General features: G+C 37.1%; 1 protein-coding gene across 1 annotated transcript in view; it reads right to left on the bottom strand.

The window, feature by feature from the left end:
- Positions 1–4,620, bottom strand: part of LOC126188748 (uncharacterized) — a 78,546-nt gene extending 73,926 nt beyond the window's left edge. Inside the window, exons 1-3 of the mRNA XM_049930358.1 lie at positions 4,562–4,620; positions 4,325–4,397; positions 3,655–3,794 (exon numbers count right to left, since the gene is read on the bottom strand). Of these exons, the coding sequence (XP_049786315.1) occupies positions 3,655–3,794; positions 4,325–4,397; positions 4,562–4,620 (272 nt within the window). The remainder of the gene's footprint in view (positions 1–3,654; positions 3,795–4,324; positions 4,398–4,561) is intronic.
- Between the last annotated feature and the right edge of the window lie 17,307 nt (positions 4,621–21,927).

The raw sequence follows: 21,927 nt of genomic DNA, 5'->3' as shown, positions 1-21,927 counted from the left end.
AAGTTATTTTAACTTCTTTTATGACACGGTGATTGGATTCAGTACCAGCCATGTTAAAATCACAGTGACTACAAAGTGGAACTATTGGTCGTACAGGGGATGTCACTTCATTGGTGACAAAGATATTCAAATGACAACGATGAGGATCATCACACACTAGTGTGACGCATATTTCAGCATGTGCCTCTATGTGTGCACTGAAGCTCTTTGTTCATCATCCGATAGGAGGTGTAGCTGTCCTTCCCGCTGCCAATAATGAAATCTTCACTACTGCCCAATGAAATATTGTGAGAATTTCACAACTTCCGATGTCTCTCCCAAGAACCATTTCTACAACTAGTCTATCAGGAAAGCCTCAAGCAACACATTTTAAAATTTATCAAAATTTTCCACTTTAAAGTTATACAGACAAGACCAAAAAATTCCCAGACTTGTCCTGGATTTTCCAGTTAAAAATACATTCTTTCTTGGGTGAAAATACACGTTTTCCCTGGCGAAATTTCACTTCTTCCCAGGAGAAAATACGCTTTTCCCTGGGTGAAGGTAGTTTTTTTTTTTTTTTTCCTTGTCAAGTGAGAATATACGTTCCCTTGTAGCTATAAAACATTTCAATTCTTTCAATAGTCAAGCTTTTATTCACTGGGATAGTAGTTCCCAGGACGTTAGTAAACAAAACCCACCAAAAACTAACACATTTTTGTAAAGATCTTTGATGCACAGCAACATTTATGCTGCATTATTTTCATATTATGAAAGTGTAAACACAAATTCCAACAAATACAGCACGGCAGCTTCTGAAGCACTGAAATCAAGATTGCAACGTGCTTTTGTTGGCCAATTAACAGCTCATGTCATGTGATCTCGCCAGCCAATGACAGCAGATATTCAGAGCACAAGACACATGATATAGTTAGGCAATAGCAACATCACTGACCAGTAGTGTGAACACATAAATAAGAAAAGTTTCTGGTTTAAATTAATATGCATACAGTATAGCTACAAGAAAAGCTAAGCTTTCAGATATAATGTTGGTCATCAAAAAGTTTTTCCTGTTTTTCTTCCGAGGATGTAGTTAGGCCGGATCCTAAGAGCACAGCTTAAATTGCAGCAACTGAATATGTCGGCAAGCACAATTACAAATTCACTCCTGTGTACCCAACATTTTGTGTGTTACCTGGCTGAATACATATTCCGTCACGCACTTATTTGCCGCAGAATAGAAAGCCAATTACATGTAAAACTGCTCAGGAACTCACTTAGCACTTTTTTTGAAGGATAATTTTACTTTCTGCCATCATTATTGCATAAATTGTAGTCTGTGAAAAAACAATAAAACTTGGTCTTTTTTAGTGTGTGTTACCCTTTACGATATATCAAACACCAACATGACAGTAAACATGATAGTAAAATTTTAAGTAATAGCATAAATGGCTGGTATTTTGGCTCCAAAATTTGTTTTTGGCCCCAAAATTTTTCAAAGTGGCTGGTCCTCAGTGTTAAAGTTTTGAATGAGAGTCTAATGCTGTGTAATTTAAGAAATTCATCGCACATTCTCACAAGTAACATAATTCATCTTGTGTAAAAGGAAACTTAAGTTTTAAGTAACGCTTCTCAAACCAAGTCACAATATTTTCCCGCAGTGTGTTAGAAATGTAAACAGTTGTGACATCACATTCATCGAGAGCAGTTTCTTGTACTGCACAGTCTTCATCACGCTCATAGAAATGAGGTTCATGAGAAAGACGCATCGAAAGCAATTTGTTGTTACAAAATACTGCATACTCTTTAACTGCTGCTGTCAGCAGAAGCTTGTGTGTGCACTGTGTTTTGTTGTTGTAAATGAATCATTTTCTTTGCACCTAACATTTTATTTTGGTATCAGTTCTTACCAGGCAAAATTACAATAATTTAACTGAAAATTAAAATTCCTGGAATTCTAAGAAATCCCCACATTTTCCCAGATTTCTCCCAAATGAAAAAATTCCCGGGTTTTACCCAAATTTCCCAGTTGTCCCAGGGCGTGTATACCCTGTTATATAATTATGCTTGGGTTAAAACCAATTCTAGAATCACTTTTCCACTCTGATGTTTGTACCTCAAAAATCATGATTTTGGAAGGATTCAATAGCTTCTTGAGGAGATGAAAACTTTTTGTTTGACATAACAGAATATACGGAAGGCTCCAGGCAATAAATTGGGTTAATATATGACGTGACATTAATTTCATGTTTTTATCTTTCAAATAATCAATTATTTGACATGTTATGTGATAGCTAACATTTTCGTCATGAATAATGATGCGACACTACCAGTTGTTTTTCCTGAATTCATCAACTGTTGTGTACCATTCAGCATTAACTGCTCTTCAGTTTCCTGAAGCAATGGTAGCAACATCTTCAGGGTAATCAAAGAAAGAAGCAACCATTTTCTTGTTAGTGATTCACAAATGAACCACTTCTGTCAGTTTTGGTTCACCCTGGAACAGCCAAATAATTGACCAATGCTCAGTTTCCGTTTGTGTGAAGTATCCAAGTTTTGTCTCCCATTACAACACTGTGTAAGGATTTTGCATTTCCTAGATAGAGTTTTTTGAGTATATCTTCACTTCATTTGAAATGAGTTTGAAAAGATATTTTATGCAGCAAAATGTTCGTGCAAAATCAATGTACGGCAGTCTTCAACATGCCTAAGAATGCCTTTACCTCACATAAATCACATACCAATCCTTCTCAATCATGTTGTGCAATGGCAACCAATTTTGGTCAACCTTCAGGAAATTCGTCACTGTTGTAAGCATAAGAATGATGAAATTCTGTATGATCATGATGAACATGTTTCTTGGAGTTTTCCCAGCAGATAGAAAATTCCATCGTCTTTTAGGCATGCAACTGGGACACAAAATAATTTTCTTCCAGATATACAGCTGAAAGATGGTGGAACAGACTTGTAAATAGTCTTTTCTGAACATGACTGATTATCAAAAATAAACAAAGCTATCTGATGAATTGTTGTTGAGTTGCACCTTTAAAAAAATTGTAAAAAGTCATCCACCAAAAACATTAATTCAAAAATTTCCGTTTCTTCATAACAGTTTCTTTAATCACTCACTGTAAACAAGTTTCTTTAATCACTCGCTGTAAACAAGTTTCTTTAATCACTCACTGTAAACAAACTACTAGGCCAATTTCTCAGCTCCAATTTATTAACAATAACAAACAACAAATGTTAAAGCAATAGTAATGTTATCTCTCAACAGCACCATCTACTGGTCATTTGTAAAAACTTGAAAATGTAACCCTTATAATTCTTCCAGTATACTGAACATTCTCTCATATATCTTGGATGCCAATTGGGAGAGCTCAAAAGATATTTAGTTTAAGCAGACAATAAGTAAAACCTTGTGGCTGCTACTTCAGAAAATATGTAGAGGATAAGTTTAAACCATAACATCGGAAAACTGAAGTATAACAGTATAAATTGTATCCTCAGTATTATGCAGCAAATATGAAACAGGTTTACCAGAACCTGTCAAGGTGCTAAGGTATGTATGAGTGCCTGCAGTTTGTTCCCAAGTGTTTAATTTGGTCATAAACGACAGTGTCAAAGTGCCACTGCAAGTCCAAAACTGTAATGAAAATAGTAATACCTACTTACCCACTAATCACTTCCAATAAATATGTATGTTCTTTTGGCTTTTTCGTGGCAAAATCTTGACTTGCACCTTGGAACATGAAAAAATATTCACTTATTCCAAGATCTTTCAACTGAGACAGATATTCTTCTTTTGTTACATCCTGAAAATATCACATAATTTTTTGTTCTAATCAAAATTTTACAAATTCTGAATTTTTTTTAACTTGCTGTATTTGTCAAGTGATGAGGAAAAAAATGCTGCAGCAGTGAAAGAAATAAACTAAATTCCTAATAGAGGAAACTTAAATTTAGATGTTAGTTATTTATAATAGTACCTTTGCATCAGGAGAGTTTACTGGAGCAAAATGGGCAGTTCAACAAGACTAGTTTCCCATTCTACTAAACTGTATAGTAATAGTGTTAAATGTTTGGGAATCAAACTCTACAACCATCTCCCGAAAGAAGTAGAAAGTGTTCAAGAACCAACAAACTTTAAAAACCTTAAGAGCACTCCTAAGAGCATTGCTTTTACAGCATACAAGACTTTCTTGAGTGTGATCTATCATAAATTAAATTACATATTTTTATTATATTTCAAAATCAAATTGTTTCGTTACAAATAACCTATTGTTCATTAATGAACTTTTGCTGATTGATTATGATCAGCATTATTATTTGAACTTATTCTTACTCTGGTATTATTATGAATACATATGTAATACATCTTCAGTGAGATGTAATTTATAAGAAACCCAGTGCTATGTCTATAAATGTTCTCATATCATCTGCTTGACTTATTCCATATCATGTTGTACATTTGTGCACTGAATGATTGAGCAGATCAATAAATATACAAATACAAATACCTATATTTTCAGAGAAGAGGATGATTCACTCACAAAAACTATTAAATTAGGGATTGAATTACTTGTACTTAGCTGTCCTATATTTTGGAACAATTAGTTCCTTATGTGACAATAGTGCCATTATTTGACTACGTATTTTTGGGCATGTCTGTACAATGTCTCATCATCAAAACATTACAGGTCATACTGGTATAGTTAAAACATAAGAACAAAGCATAAACAGGGGTACAATTAACATTGCACAGCAGATACCCTTTAACATTTTGTGCAGTACTGATGTCACCTAACACAGTGCTATGCAATGAGCAAAACATGTTTTATGCATACCATGGAAGGCAGTTGTTTTGTCAAATTTTACTTCTGTATTGTCATCAGGTAAAACATCTTACTAGCTCTGCCAGGATGCCGATTTAGTTAAAAGCACGTCAGGCTTGCCTCACAATTGTTTAAACTTAGCCAATTACTGTCACAGCAATTCATGGCATACACCGACAAGGCAAAACACTAACCACTGCACACCATGAGATTGAATGCCATCTAGTCGCATTGTGGGCATGTGACACAGAAGCAGAAATATATAAGCAGAACAGGGTTAAATAGGAATCATTATATTGATGATACGAGCCAAAAATGAGGAAATCTACTGATATGTGCAACTTGGAGAGAGGGCAGATTGCTATGGCCAAACATCTTGGAAAAGGTGAAGCTCATTAGCTGTTTGCGCACTACTGTCACATCTGTGGAAAGTGGTTGAAGGATAGTGAAACCAAAGCATGGGAAAGGTGTTGGTGGTCTATGCCTCATCACAAAATATGGAGGTTGGAGACTTGCTCACTCTGTAAAGCAGGACAGTCACTGACGTGTGGCAGTTCTGATGACAGTGTACAATACTGGTGCAGGTACAAGTGTTACAGAGTGCTGTGTTCAGCGCACATTGTTGAACATGGTGCTCCACAGCAGACAGCCCCTATGTGTTCCCACATTGACCCAACAAGAAAATCATTATTACTGCAGTGTTTTGGCTAATCAGTGTATAAAACACTAGAACAATTCTGTGTCAAACCAGTCTGTTTCAGTTTCCATGCAAACATCTGCACTGGATCTCCATGCTAACATCTGTTGTGTCTTCCTTGAACTTGAATATCTTGCTAGTGTGCACTGCAAGTAGATAATTTAAAAATAATAGAAAGTTTGGAGAACCTGCACTTGATAACAGCTGAACTGTAGTTGTTCTTAAAAATGCTGTATGTTTTCAATACATGCAACCTGATTTCCGTCTCACAGATACAATTGCAGCCAGACTTTTAGTTATTCTTTTCATGGCAGATGTTGTTAAGTAGCTGTTTCTAAAACCACGCCATACTTTTCACAATAATTTTCTTTTGAAAGAATGCTTTCTAATATCACTGCAATAATTTCTTCAGCCACTTTCCTTGGGCTGCTTTAAATCTACGCACCGGGACCGGTTGGAGTTGAATGTACTGGACTGGCCCATGCCTAGCTGGCACAAGCCACCACCATCCAGGGTCTTCACACTGCATAACAGATCAAGGGAAAGGGAGGAAATCCAATTCACGATTTTCACATTGTAAAAACTGTTGACGGTATATAAAACTGCACCACATGGGTTTTTTAACTTATTTTTGCCTTAAAAGCTTTACTTTCCCTGCAAAAGAAGAAAACATCTACTTTTATTATGCATGACTTTTAGTTCCATTAAGGTTTCTCAATCGATTTTGAAGAAAGTATGCAATTAAAGCATCTGATTTTTGTACATGTGGCAATGATGCATCTCAGCTTTTCAACAAACCATTTGCCTTTCCGTAATTAATAATAGTCATTGTGAAATAACACTGTTTGTCAAGTATGTTCACTTAATTTACAAATCTTTTATTTTCTAAAATCTAGCAAAAAGTAAAACAGATTTTTGAAATGGTAGTGACAGTGGTATCTGTCTCCTTTCACAGGTAAAGGTGAGTTACTGTGTGTTGTCAATGCCACGATCGCACGGCTATGGAGTTTGCGTGAGTTTTAATTAGTGTCAAACGCTGCAGGATATAAAAATGAATTACTAGAGATCAATAAAGGCCTAGTATCGGACTCTCATGTGATTTTAATCATCCATGCTCAGAAAGCTCCAATAGCAAACAAATTCTTCCACTGCAATGATTAATTAAACTCAACAATCATCTCCTATGGTTTTACAATAGGCCACACTTTACTTTATAAAAGCCAAGCAATTATTTGAAGTGTGCGCACAAATTAAGCTGTATAGCACATTTTGACATTTTGTACGATTGTGTGGAGTAATGTATACGATAGCTTGAATCTCTTGCTGTAGTAGTTCACCTGTTGAAAATTAACTTCCAGTAATTGACAGGATATTTAGCAGAAAAAACTTTGTCATGCTGGATTGGTAGGAAAAGTAGGTCCTGCAAAACATATTTCAATGCAGGTGAGTAGAAAAACGCTGTATCGGGTTTGTAAAAAGGCATTTGTGTTCCAAACAGCGGCATATGTGCCCTGTGGAGTACATGGCTCTAGTGGTATACATTATGTGCATCTTCTGAAAGTAATTACAGCAAAAGTAGGTAACATGAATAAAATTAACTACAGTTCCATCATTATCATCAACAAAAAAATTCAATATCAGGGTGTATACATGGACAAGGAAAAAAAATTCCCGGATTTTTCCCGGATTTCTCGGTTGAAAATACACTTTCTCCCAGGTGAAAATACATTTTTCCCCATGTTATGTGAGAGTATACTTTTCCTCGGCACTGTAAAACTTATCAGTCTTTTGAATGTTTATGGTTTTATATGCCGAAGTAGAATTTCCTGGCACTTTAGAAAACTCAGGGGAGGGAGAGGGGGGGGGGGGGGTGGACACGTTTTGGAAAGATCTTTGATGTGCAGCAGCAACATGTACGCTGCATATTTTCGTGTTATGAAGATATAAACTCGAATTCCACCAAACACTGCATGTTACTTTCCAAGGCATTGAAATCAAGACTGTGACGCGCTTTTGTAAGCCAGTCACTGCTCATGTCATGTGATCTCGCTAGCTGATGACAGCATAGGACACGTGATGCAGTCAGCCAATAGCAAGATCACTCTTAAGTAGCGTGAACACACAAATAAGAAAAGTTTATGGTTTAAATTAATAGATATAGTATTGCTACAAGAAAAACAGAGGTTTCACATATAATCATAGTCTCGAAGATTAATAAGCTGCAAGAGAAGCTAAGCTTCCACATATAATGTAGATATTTTTGTGCGTGTTACACTTCATCACACAAATGTGCCAGTAAAATTTTTAATAACGACGTAAATGTCTGATCTTTTGGGCTCGAAATTCTTCTAGATTGTCGTCCTCAAAGATTTTTAATTGAGAGTCAAACGCTCTGTGATTTAAGAAATTCATCGTACATTCTCGCATATAGCTCATCTTGTGTAAAAGGAAATTTACTTTGAAAGTAACGCTTTTCAAACCACCATCCGCAATGTTTTCCCGTGACCTGTTAGAAACTGATTCTTTCAGCAGTTGCCAGATAGCGCCAGATAACAGGTGCCATCGCTCTTGCACAGCTACGATGACACAGGAAGCCCGTATGTTCGTACATGTAAAACATTAAAAGATCTTGCACTATGTCACAAAAGAAACAAGACATCAGAGGACACGTCAAGTTTATCGGAATTTCGTGAACCATACTAAAATGCATAATTGGACTTAAAGTGCACATTCGTATGTCCCGATTCGGATGTAAATTTTCTTGAGTACCAGTACTGTATTATCTCATGTTGGGTTCTTTATTATGGCATAATTCCATGCGATCTAGAAGATGGAAAACATGCACTTGAAATGCAGTGAAGAGTTGAAACTAGCCTACAGTGTGAAATTAAACATTTCGTTTCAAATAAATTGACTGCCTCAGCACAAAATATTAATAAAAGCCAAATATCTTTAGCAAAGTGACAAAAATAACTTCATTGTTCTGCAAGGTGATTAATGCTTGACTGTCCGAAAGGTGGAAATAAAACCTGAAAATAATAACATATTTTAGCCTTCCATAATTATGCGAACGTATTTTAATTCATTTGATAGCTCCCGGCCACAGAAATCCATTTTGTTTTCATTTGATGTGAGAGAAATAAATAAAGAGGAAACAGCAAGCTCACTAAACGTAAACACAGGTCACATGAAGACTACCCACCACAACTCAGACTGCTCTGTGCATCAGCCCCGGATCTACGATATTTCCAAACCGGGGCATTATTAGATAGTGGTGCCCAGCCACACATCCGTAGCCAGAAGCGGGAGAAGGTAATACCCATATGCGACTCAACTGCACATGCACAAGAGCCCGCCCGCGACTGCTCAAATGAATCTAATGTCGACAGCTGTCACGTCTTGCTCATCGGAGGCAACTTGTCATTATGAATCGCTGCATAGTCTTTCTAAAACCTTTGACACACTTTGCTATTGGTAGACGCTTGTATGAGCACTATGTTTTGTTGTTGTATATGGCGGATTTCCTTTGCGGCTTAAGTTTTATTTTCATATTTTCTTCCTCTTGTTAATGTTTTGTTGCTGCAGTATTATCCTGCAGACACGGGATACAGTAATATCCTTTGTTGAAGTATTGGTTCTTACCAGTCAAAATCACAAAAATTTTGCTGAAAACTAACACAATGAAACATTCCCAGAGTTGTAAAAAAGTCCCGGGTTTTTCCTGGTTTTCTCGCAGATGAAAAAATTCCCTGGTTTTTCCCGGATCTCCCGGTTGTCCCAGGTTGTATACACGCTGAATATACACTCTGAGCACTGCTATATAATTAAAAGAGAAAGTAAAATACAATAATTCAGTTGAATATTAGGTAGTAATATTGACTGCATGATTCAGGATGTATGCAATGCAGAAGCGTGTTCAAAAGTAGGATGCAAGGACATAAACCTGGAAATTAAGTTAAAGCTGTATGAAGAATATAACGCCTTGACGCATGATGAGCAGTTCATTTACTTGATAACTCCATGGAAATAACTATGCCAGCCAGATGAAAGGAAGGTAAGACAGACGATACTTCAGGGGAACAAACTACTTCCAAATACGAAGTCCAGTCAAAAGAAGTGTGTCAAAAAAATGTTGCTTGACATATTCTGCATCACCCAGCAACAAATACAGACTCTTCAACGTAAATTGAAAGATGGAATGACCACTCCTAAAGATGGTCAAGGAAAACATTTCAATAGGCCACATGCCATACCAAATGATGACAGGGCTCTGATTCGAGAACACATTTCAATTTCCCAAGGCAGATGAGCCATTACAGCAGGAATAAATGCTCAAAAGAAAGCCTGTACCCCGGTCTCAACCTATGTCGAATGTAGCGATTGTTTACGATCTCAGCTTTAGATGAAATAGAAATGCAGAATATTGAACTTGAGAGGTAGTCGCACCATGCAAAAACTGATCAAGCACACAAACTTGCGAAAGTCAGTAGCATCATGCAAAAGTAGACCAAGCATACAAAGTTCTAAAAAAATGATATGGAATTGGCTAAAAGCAACAAGAATATATATGTTATATGTGCTGATCTACAACAGGTTTTACTTTGGCCTACATTGACACATTCCTATTCTGCAAAGACAGCTGTCATTCTACAATTTCACACTTAATGACATTGGCACTGAAAACAACACAGTAAATTTGTGGGATGAATCTACTGAAAGGAAAGGTTCAGCCAAAATAGTTTCAAGTCTGCTTAAATTTGTGATACTTGAAAACGGTATGGAACACAAACTGATTGGACAGTCTGACTGCTGTGTTGGGCATAACAATAAATGAATAGTTTTTTTGCTTTATTTCTATCTGGTCAACTGCAAGTACTTTACAGAAATAGAGTTCATCAAATGTTTTTAAGCTCGAATCATAGTTTCCTACCCTGTGACAGGATCTTTATAATGACTGAGAAAAAAAGGAAGCATCAAAAGTTATGGTTCCTTTAGAATGGAAGCATGTCATTGCGTAGGCCTTTGCCCATCTTTGAAAACTGGCCATTCAGGAATGGTGATTGAAGACTTCAAGGGCATAGAATGCACTGAGTTGGTTTTCGAAACGCCAATTGCTTTAAAAATTACTGGTGTGCTCTGTTTGAAGCTAAGTGGTGACGATCCTCGAGGCATAAGCGTGTGTTGTAATCACAATGTGCTTCATTCATGAGAAAGACATTGTATTGTGAAAGGTAGCTGTGAACATGAAGCAAAAAAATTTCCGTTGTCTTCTAGTCTTCAGTCGCTCTACAATGAGGCACTGAAACTTCATAAGGTGAAGAAAAGCGATCTATTGGACATGACAAAATATACGGAGCCAAAATATAGGCATTTTTACTAAAACTTGCAGTGTGACAACTGAGTTTAATGTACCCCGTTTGTGTCTCAACTTGACAGCAAATTCATGTTCTATTACCTTTTTAAGACAAAAGTAATAAGTTTACAATAAATATCAACTTGTATCTCGTTATAATTTTCTTACTTACAACTTTTGGGTTCTACACACCCTTATCATTACAGCAGAGTACAGAGTGATATGGAATAATGCTGTATATCCATATCTATACAGTGTGTTTCCATTTTAATACTTACTTTCAAAAAAAAATATATCATCATCATCATCATTTAAGACTGATTATGCCTTTCAGCGTTCAGTCTGGAGCATAGCCCCCCTTATACAGTTCCTCCATGATCCCCTATTCAGTGCTAACATTGGTGCCTCTTCTGATGTTAAACCTATTACTTCAAAATCATTCTTAACCGAATCCAGGTACCTTCTCCTCAGTCTGCCCCGACTCCTCCTACCCTCTACTGCTGAATCCATGAGTCTCTTGGGTAACCTTGCTTCTCTCATGCGTGTAACATGACCCCACCATCTAAGCCTGTTCGTCCTGACTGCTACATCTATAGAGTTCATTCCCAGTTTTTCTTTGATTTCCTCATTGTGGACACCCTCCTGCCATTGTTCCCATCTACTAGTACCTGCAATCATCCTAGCTACTTTCATATCCGTAACCTCAACCTTGTTGATAAGGTAACCTGAATCCACCCAGCTTTCAGGTTACCTTATATATAAAAAATATATTTAGCACAATTTTGAAAAGCACAACCAAGTATTTTCAACAGACAATACATACCTGTTATTACATTATTATTTTTCAATAATTCTCTGGAATTAAAAGTTTTTCTTGATTTCCTAAAAATTGCAAAATATGCCATACAGCATTGTTCGTGCACATGCTTCATTTGTTGTCCCAAGACACAACAGGAAGCAACCAGCATTGCTATATTCAATAATGTCTAACTGTGCTTGCATCGAAGGTATTTTGTCCTTTTTGAGTTCCAAAATTCTTCCAATATTTTCCTACAATTAGCAGAATGTTACATAGCAACAATAAACAAATCTAAGATGAGACTTTGCTGTGGTTGGGCTATAATAAAAGCTTGTGACATTGTACTTCATTGCTTGCTTTCTAGCTGGAGATGAAAAAAAGCATATGTCAAAAAATAGAATTACATTCACAGATGTTTCAAAGTTGACAAACACTCAACATGTTCCTTTTTGAAATTTTCACTTTCGTATTTCTGTGAGAGCATGGTATCTAGCACAAGTTGCAAATAATTACATGCTTCAGATCGACCCTATCTCCACTTTCAAAGAATTATGGGTAGCTCTTAGGAATAACATTTCTTTTAAGAAATTCATAGATGAAACCAAGTGCAAGTAGAACTGTGTTGCAATGAACTTTTCCCTAAACTGCCTGATATCACCCAAACAAATTTTTTAATTCTCGTCTATGTTTCTAAGGAGATTCCATTTCAATTTTTCCATTTTACCAGAAAGAAGAAAAGAATATTGTTATTTTAACATGCTGTCAACATCGACATCATTAGAGGTAGTTAACAGAAAGAATAATGGGCAGGTTCCGTGTAACGTCAAACGCTGTTGGGCAGGTCAACAAATTACTATCAATCAATGCAGATGTGCATCATTATTCCCTCACCCCTGCCACTTGGTGGGTTGAGCTGCACAGGCAAAGGAGTCTTCACTCTTTGACAACTGCCATGTAAGCTCATAGATAACACACGTGCAGCCAACAGTTGTTCACCACAAGCCTGTCTATGCTTTCAGATACAAAAGTGGTAGCCAAAGTGGTCCATGCGACCCACTAGCAGCCAATACAGCTTTCACAGGGGGGGTGGGGGTGGGGGGGGAGGCAATAGCTGGTAAGGGTTATAAAACATTTTCATACGGTGTTCATAAAATTTTGACACAAACAGTATTTGGTAAGTAGTTATTATTAAACACTTTAACTTGCGGTAACTCAATTTTATACAGTAAAGTTATTTCTCTGCTTTATAAACCACTATTACTGTGGAACTGGTGGGTCGTTAGAAAATTTTACTACTAATAGGGATACACAAGTGGGCAGTAAATACAAAGAATTATCCATGATATAGAACAATGACTTCCTTATTTTATCAGTATTGCTTTGACAGTGCTGTGACTCATCAAGCTTAGAAGCATTGAAAAAATAAGAGGTTATGGACTCATCCCATAATTAGCAACAGACATTTAGGAGAGTTTTATTCTTTACTTGAAGTACTAGAAAGATTTCCTGGAGAATTTATTCATATTACAGTATGTGCTGCAGAACATTCGGGACAAAATTTTGAACAGAACACTAATTTTATACGAATATAACAGCAGAAGAAAAATTGTGTGCCATGGTAAGGTAAATTACACCACAACATTGTTTTGAAGAAGAACTTTGAACAGAACTCACTGCCTCCAATTCATTATAGTCAAGCTCTCTTATTTTAAGTTTCACAAATATTTACCTCTGAAGAGGAAAGGAGTATACTGGATCCTTGAGACACATCACAAAGTAATCAGTATGGTCATCTTTGGTAATGTCTTACTGTGTCTTTATCAAAGGTATTTTGTCCTCAAATATTACAAACTAATGATTTATCAGGATGTATATTACAGTCAACATCAACATTTTCATGAAGCTCATTTTAACTTTCACAGTGCACTATAATTGTACGCACTTGCTTCTTTAATACTGCATACTTTGATGTAACTCTTTGAAACCTTTCTTTCTCTCTTGCTTTCTTTCTTTCTACTTTAAGTGTCTCATTTCCTAATGTAATTCCCACAGCATCACCTGATTTAATTTGACTACATTCCATTATCCTCGTTTTGCTTTTGTTGATATTTGTAACATACAGTTGTCTATCACAAGGTGTTTATTGTCTGTCCTAATATCCAAGTGCTCCTCTGTCCATCACACCTTTCTTCTTACTGTAATTTGGTCTTCCATTTGTATTTACTTATATATATCCCAAGCAGTTCTTTTGCATATCATCGTCATAAAAACTGCTAGCGATTTACTTATCAATATGCATACAGGAGATTGAAGCTTTTTTCACAGGATTCTTCATTCACTTACCAGTTAAACATGTGTTTTCTTAATGCTTGAATTTCCAGTTGAAGCATTTCCCCATCAACTGGTAATAATTTATGATTTCATCTTTCCAGTTCACTGCATTTAGTATTTTTGCCATTTCTTTATGTACACATTATGGGCATACCCATGGAACATCATCATTTATGATTTTTGGAGTCACTTTCCTTTATTTTTCATGTAGTCATTTATTGCACTTAACACCTAAGATTCCTTTGATAAAACAGTTAACTGATGAAATTTCTATTTTGCGATGAAAGCAATGAGTTTCATCTGCACCTATTCCATTGGATACCATGATGATAAGCAGCAAAACACAATTACGAACAGAATACAGAAGTTACTGGAGATCAAGAATGGAGTGCAGTTTGCAAAGAGATCCGAACAAATGGCAAGAGAGAGTTAATGTACTCAGCAAAAAACAAGTTAGTGAGACGTGGGAATAAACATGGATACAAGCAAGAATGCCATAGAAACAAGTAAAGTTAAGATACACCATTTTACACATTAATGGATAATAGTAATGACTGGCAGTGAGAAGGGGTGAAGAAATAAAGAATGATACTGAGGTAAGGGAGCAAGCTATCTAAGATGGAACAAAAGGATAATGGAACAGGAGCTGGTAGGCCTATGTCAAGTCCTTTTTAGGTAGAAGAAGAAAAATATAAAAGTGAGTAACAAAAAGTGTCCATATGTTACTCCAGAAAGGCACTGCACACAGAGTTCATATCATTCTACTATTCATTTTTTACCAGGCTCCATGGGACCATTTGAGACAAAGTTACTTGGCCATGGAACAAGTCGGTATATATTGTAGTTCACAGAATGCTGATTAGAAAATTTACCATCAGAAAAATACTACTTTTGAAGCACAAAAAGGCAAATATGCTCCTGTTTAAAAGGCTCTGACTTAATAGTGGGGTGCCAGCTGTCTCACTCTACCTGCCTCAGCAACTTTAAAAATTTTCACAGAAATTTTGGCATGCAAATATATCTGTGCTCTTTGCAACTTGTAACTCACCTCTAACCTCCACAAGGTCAGCTAAGTGTAACTCAGTCACACCCACTACTCTATCACTGTAAATTGGTCTCACCCTTCCACTCCCACCTACCCATTCTCACTCACTCATTCAGGCCAACGTCTGTCTCTCTCTCTCTCTTAACTGCCACTGTTCCCTGCTTCACAGTCACAATCTCCTTCATTCTGTCTTACTGCTATTGCTTCATCTGTCTGTCTCCCTCTTGCTCTCTCTTACTGTTGCTATCACATTCATTCCTTCCCATTGCTGATGTCTCTTCTCACTGTCACTACCTCTCTCTCCCTCATTGCCATTGTCATAGACTCTGTCTCATTATTACTGGCTACCAATCACTCCCACTTTCTCCTTCTCTTTACTCCTGTCCTACTATCACTGTCTGCTTCACTCTTTTCCTAACACTGTTCTGTCATTGTCAACTATACTTCACTGGCACTCTATCCTTCTTTTTCTATAACACTGCCATTGTCTCCTTCCCTCTTTCTATACCGCAACCACTGTCTACTACTTGCAGTATTTATTACCTTTCCATCTTTCCCACTGCCACTGTCTCCTTCTGTCTCAAGATAGAAAGGCACAAATATGTTTGCATGCCAAAATTTTTGGGAACATTTTTTTGGTGCTGAGGAAGGTAGAAAGAGACAGCTGATACCCCACTTTTCACTCACAGTCTTTTAAAAAGGAGCACATTCAACTTTTTGTGCTCCAAGAGGAGCATTTTTTCATGATGTCACTCATACGAAAAGAACTTTATGGGTCAGTAAAAGTTTGATGCTTTATTTATGTGCAACTGAAATAATTCAAAATTAATTTTAGATGTCAGGCCAGATTTAACGTACACAAAAATTTTGCTAGTGCTTTAGTACTATAACATGGAGTTCTCAGAACCCTTCAATGATAACATAGGCACTTTACGGCTTATTTCTCAGTGCTATATCACTTTATAAACTACATTTTGGCCTCACACTGGACTTTACATGTGTATTTTAAGTACACAAGCAAGATAACTTCAAATGTCTGTACCTCAGAAACGGGCAATGATATCAAGACAATTGTCAAGGTGGAGTGTTGGGTAGGGACACTACGACTGTAATGTGTGGACATATAAGGTGCGAATGTGGGTCTCACGGGGAGCGTGCGCGAGATAGTCCCTGCAGCCATGCTATCCCCTGTGCCCTCAGTGGCTCAGATGGATACAGCGTCTGCCATGTAAGCAGGAGATCCCGGGTTTGAGTCCCAGTCGGGGCACTCATTTTCACCTGTCCCTGTTGATATATATCAACGTCCGTCAGCAGCTGAAGGTATTAATATATAAAAATTGTCAAGGTTGTTCAAGATCATGATCTTGGGAATTTATTGTAAAAATTACAACTGTCTGCAACTTCGTTTTGGTACCCCAAAACCATGTTCTTGGGGTGTTTCTTGATAACGGATAAAGATTTTTAAAAAATGGGAAGATGGAAGTTCTAGATATATATGTCTAGAAAATACAAAATTAAAATTTGAGCATTTTACATGCATATTTTACATGCACATATATGGTAACTTTCTACCTCTGTATCTCAGAAACAGATAAAGATATCAAGAAAATTTTCAAGGTTGTTCAAGATCAGTATCTTAGGAATATATTGTAAAAAATTTAGCCTTTTGTTGTGCATAGCCTTCTTGGAACCTTTGGCTTGGTTTTGATATGAACCAAAAAGAAAAGAAAACCTTTTTGGGGGTTTTCTAAGGCACAGCCCATGAACATACAGTGCCTCCACGAGTACCTTACGGCCCACTGCTGACTACATCAAATGCAAAAAGAACCAAATGATTTTCTCCATTTTCCTAACCAGAAGGAAGTGTGTAATATTCATACTTTGACTCCGTACTGTAGGATAGTGACACTAAGAGGATCCTCATGTTGGGTATATAAATGGTTGCTCGCCAAGGGCTATCCGAAACACATGATCCTACATTTCTATCATGTACAGAACCCGAAGTATGAGCCCACAGATGAAAGTTCTGACCTATTGCTAAAAATTCCTATACAGAATAGGAAACCTTTCTACTTAGATTTGAATACTTAAGGTTTAATCACTCAACGTTTTTTCTGTTTGCTGGAAAAGAAACACAAATGAAACTTGCTAAGGAGTACAGAGAGTACACTCGCCTTTATAAAAAATTTAGTGGCTATCTTTCTGACACTGACAGTATAAAAATGTAGGCTGCAACATAAACAGGTAATTTTTCAAATGGCTGGAAGTGTGTCTGTGGAGACGGTGGTACTTAGGTGCCTATAACAAGTTTTATTCATGGGTGGGTGCTACATGATAAGACAATTTCTGGAAATGACTCAGCAGCTGATAAGATGGATGCAGAACGTCTACATCTACATCCACACTCTGCAAACCACAGTGAAGTGCATGGCAGAGGGTACGTCCCATTTCACTAGTTACTAGGGTTTCTTCCCATTCCATTCACATAAGGAATGCATAAAGAATGATTGTCTGAATGCCTCTATGGGTGCTGTAATAATTCTAATCTTGTCCTCACGATCACTGTATGAGTGATATGTAGGGTGTTGTAGTATATTCCTAGCCATATCATTTAAAGCTGGTTCTTCAAACTTTGTTAGTAGACTTTCTCAAGATATATCATGCCTAAACTGTCAGGCTCTTGAGCCTGACAGTTTAGTTTCTTCAGCCTCACTGTAACACTCTCCCATGGGTCATATAAACCTGTGACCATTCGTGTTGCCTTTCTCTGTATACTTTCATATCGCCTGTTAGACCTATTTGGTACAGGTCCCACACACCTGAGCAATATTCTAGGTCGGGTCACAGAAGTGATATGTAAGCAATCTCCTTTACAGACTGACTGCACTTCTCCAGTATTCTACCACTAAACCGAAGTCTACCACCAACTTTAGCCACAACTGAGCCCGTGTGGCCATTCCATTTCATATCCTTACAAAGTGTTATACCCAGATATTTGTAGGGGTTGGGCAATTCCAACTGTGACTCACTGATATTACAGCCATGGTCCCCCCCCCCCCCCCCAGACAGTACTTCATTATAGGTAACTGCATCATCTGCAAGAAGTCTGATGTTACTATTAATATTGTCTGCACAGTCATTAATACACATAATAACAGCAATGGTCCCAATACACTTCCCTGGGGCACACCCAAGTTACTTCTACATCTGATGATGACTCTCCATCCAAGGTAACACGCTGTGTCCTCTACTAAAAAGTCCTCAATCCTGTCACAAACTTCACTTGGTGCCCCATATGATTGAACTTTTGACAATAAGCATAGCTGTGGTACTGAGTCAAATGCTATTTGGAAAACAAGAAATACTGCATCTACATGACTACATTGATACACAGCTTTCAGTATGTTATGTGAGAAAAGTGCAAGTAGGGTTTCACATGATTGATGCTTTCAGACACAATGCTGGATGGCATGGTGGAGGCCACGTCTGTTCAAGATACTTCATTATTTATGAGCTCACATTATGCTCTAAGATTCCACAACAAATCGATGTCAAATATATTGGATGGTAGCTTTGTGGATCACTTCTACTACCCTTCTTGTTGAAGGGTGTTACCTGTGCTTTCTTCCAACTACTGAGCAGTTTTTTGTTCAGGGGATCTATGATAAATTATAGCATCAGGCCATGAAGCTTTGCTCAATTTTACTGTTTTCAGCTGTTTTCAACACTGCTGCCACTAATACTGATTTCACTCACCTTTTCAGTGGTACGAGGATTAAATTGGGGCAATACTCCCGCTTTTTTTTCTTTTGTAGAGGAACATTTGAAAACAGAATTAAGCTTTTCAGTTTTTGCTTTACTACCCTCAATTTCAGTTCCTGTCTCATTCACTACAGACTGGACATTACCTTTGGTGCCATTAACAGCCTTTAAATATGGTCAGAATTTGTTTGGGTTTTGTGAAAGATCATATTACAATATTTTGCTATGACAGTCACTAAACGCTTCACGTATTGCCCTCTTGACAGCCAAATGTGTTTCATTCAGTGTTTGTCTCTAGTCCTATGCTTTGTTTTACACTATTATGCAGTAGTCTCTGTTTCTTTAGAAATTTCTTTGCAGTGCCTCTATGGCAACTATTCTTTTAAACTTGAGCCATAGTTCCTCTACATGCTATGGCCCTGTGCTGAAAGTTCAAATTCCTCACTGAGATGTGACACTACTCATTTTTTATCTAGTTTACTGAACATATGTATCTTCCTGCTTGTTTCAGTTGCCCTTTATACTTTGATAATCATTGTTGCCACAAATGTGTCATGATCACTGATAACCCAAGAGGTCAGGTCTATTTGTCACCATTAGATACAATATATTTCCATCATGAGTGAGGTTCTGAACTATCTTTTCAATGTAGTTTTCAGAAGGCGTTTAGTAATGCTTACCAATATGTCTTATTCGCCCACCACTAACAAATTTGTAATCTTCCCAATTAACAGTGGGATGATTGAAGTCTCCGTCAATGATTACAGTATAATGGGGAAATTACATACAAGGAAAATGAGGTTTCTCTAAAGATTTTAGTTACATCAGAAGGAGATGAGGCTGGTAATCAATAGGAGGATCCAATTACCATTTTATGTTCACCCCTGATACTGAGTCTTGCCCAAACAATCTCACATGCAACTTCAGTTTCTATCTCGGTGGACTTCAGTTTCTAATCAACTGCAACAGCTACACTAACTCCATTTCGCATTAGCCTACCTTTTGATACATATTTAAATTTTCCCCAAAATTGCCACTGCTATCAACTTCAGGTTTTGAACCAGCTTTTGTATCCAGTACTATGTGAGCTTCACTGCTTTTCAGGAATGCTTCAAAATCTGGCACTCTGTTGCGAATGATTTGGCAGTTAATCCCCGTGTTTCCTGCAGCTATCAGTCTGGACTGGATGGAGAGTCATGTAATCTAAAGAAACCCTTGTGTGCACCCCACACATAGATACATGGGTTGCAGCCCCTGATGTGTAGTGCAATGGGGAACAGGCTCAAAATGAAATTTCAGATATCAACAGAGATCTCACATATTTCAGAAGTAAAAGCTATTGTTATAGGAACCCCATATTGGTTATTTGTGGTGCAGTTTTTCCCGGAAATGTACTCACACATCACAAAAGTCTTTCTTCTTGAGGTTTTCAGGTGGCAAAGGTTTATCATACAAGTTAGTAAAAACTAAAATTCTAGGTGGTGGCAAATTTAATTTCCCACTATGTATCAGCTACTTTGCAATGCTTTCATAAACTCACAGTTGGAGGATGTTATGGCTTTTTCTGCACTTTAGTGGAATAGAGTCATCTAATGCAATCTGTAGCCAGATATACTCAAAATTATTTTGAAGAGCCTCTATGGAGAATTTGTTGTACATGGCATTGGTAATGACTGGCACATACAGGAGCAGGTCTTTTGCTCCTCTCTGTAATTGCAAAATCAGTATCACATCACAAACAATCAGTATCACATCACAAGAAGTTATGCCAGATAATGAAGAATTTCTGGACTAGGGCAGTAAATATTTATGAATGAACAGATTCTGGAACAATTAAATCATTTGTCTGTTGTTGCCCAGAATAATGCAACTGTCAGACTAGATTATTAGATGCAGAACCTCACCACCATTCAGTGAATTGAAACCAATAAGAACATACTTCGGAATGCATGAAGATAATAGCTCTGCTGAACCTCTCCTGGCAAAGCTTTCATGCCAAAAAATACACGAAAGCTGTATTGGTAACAGTATTACGTATTGTCAGATTGCAACTGATGTGCCACTATTAATAAAATACAGAAGAATAATTCAACTGTGAACAAATGAGAACCTGATGAATACTGATGCACAAAGTCGCAATACTACCCATTGTTTTGCTTTTTCCAGTATCAGAAGAAAGCATTTTCAATGTTGCTTCAGAGTTGTGCTTTGTGTTTCAGCTTTCACTTCAGCAATATTTTCACTAACCATCGTTGTAACAAATTTGCCACAATGAACATGCATCTGATCTCGGCACACCAAATTATAATTTATAACCACTTTTGAAAAATCTCTCTGTACAAATTTTTGCTGATATTACTTCAAGATACTTTTCCTGACGTGGGGCATACAGTTTCTACAAGCTCTAGCCTTTCTCTATCACAATTCGACATTCTGTGAGGCCATTTGGAATGCTTTCCTCTTTTTTTCTTTGAGGGGTAATTTGCTGTTTAATTTGTCAATCAAAATTTGCACTCCATGAGACATCTTGTAACAAATGATACCTTACCAATTTCTACAGGCGAAAGATGCAGAAGTGAGCAATGGCAATGAGACACCCTTTTTTTGTTGTTTGTCTTCACATCAACTACCTCAACGCTCTTGAATGCCAAGGATTGTGTCTGCTAGTCATAATCAGGAACATACACTCTTTGAAAGAGCCGCACCTTATCATTTGTTGATAAATCTCTACATGAAAACTGACAGTGGCCATAAAAAGAAACTAATTCCATTCCTAATATTTTGAAGATCTCAGAAAATTTTTTATACTGATGGTTATGTCTGAATGAAAATCATATGAAAAAATATGAATCATGTTTAATAAAAGATTCTAGTTTTGACTGTTACACTAGTTACCGTACTATAAATCTGTAAGTGTATAACAAATACGACTTCATGGACACGAAAATTAAGAGAAAATATTTTTTTATTGTGAGTAGCAGTTACAGTACTCCACTAACCCCATCAGGTGGCATGTTTCCAGGAACAGGGTCACTTCTGATTGTAATATAAGTACACACAACACCCCTCGGTGACTTGAGTTTAATGTCCTTCCAGTTACAAATGTTAATTTTAGATGTCCTTCCT

Source organism: Schistocerca cancellata, chromosome 5 (genome assembly GCF_023864275.1).
Source record: "Schistocerca cancellata isolate TAMUIC-IGC-003103 chromosome 5, iqSchCanc2.1, whole genome shotgun sequence".
In the NCBI taxonomy this organism is placed as follows: domain Eukaryota; kingdom Metazoa; phylum Arthropoda; class Insecta; order Orthoptera; family Acrididae; genus Schistocerca; species Schistocerca cancellata.
This window is presented reverse-complemented; position numbering and strand designations above follow the sequence as displayed.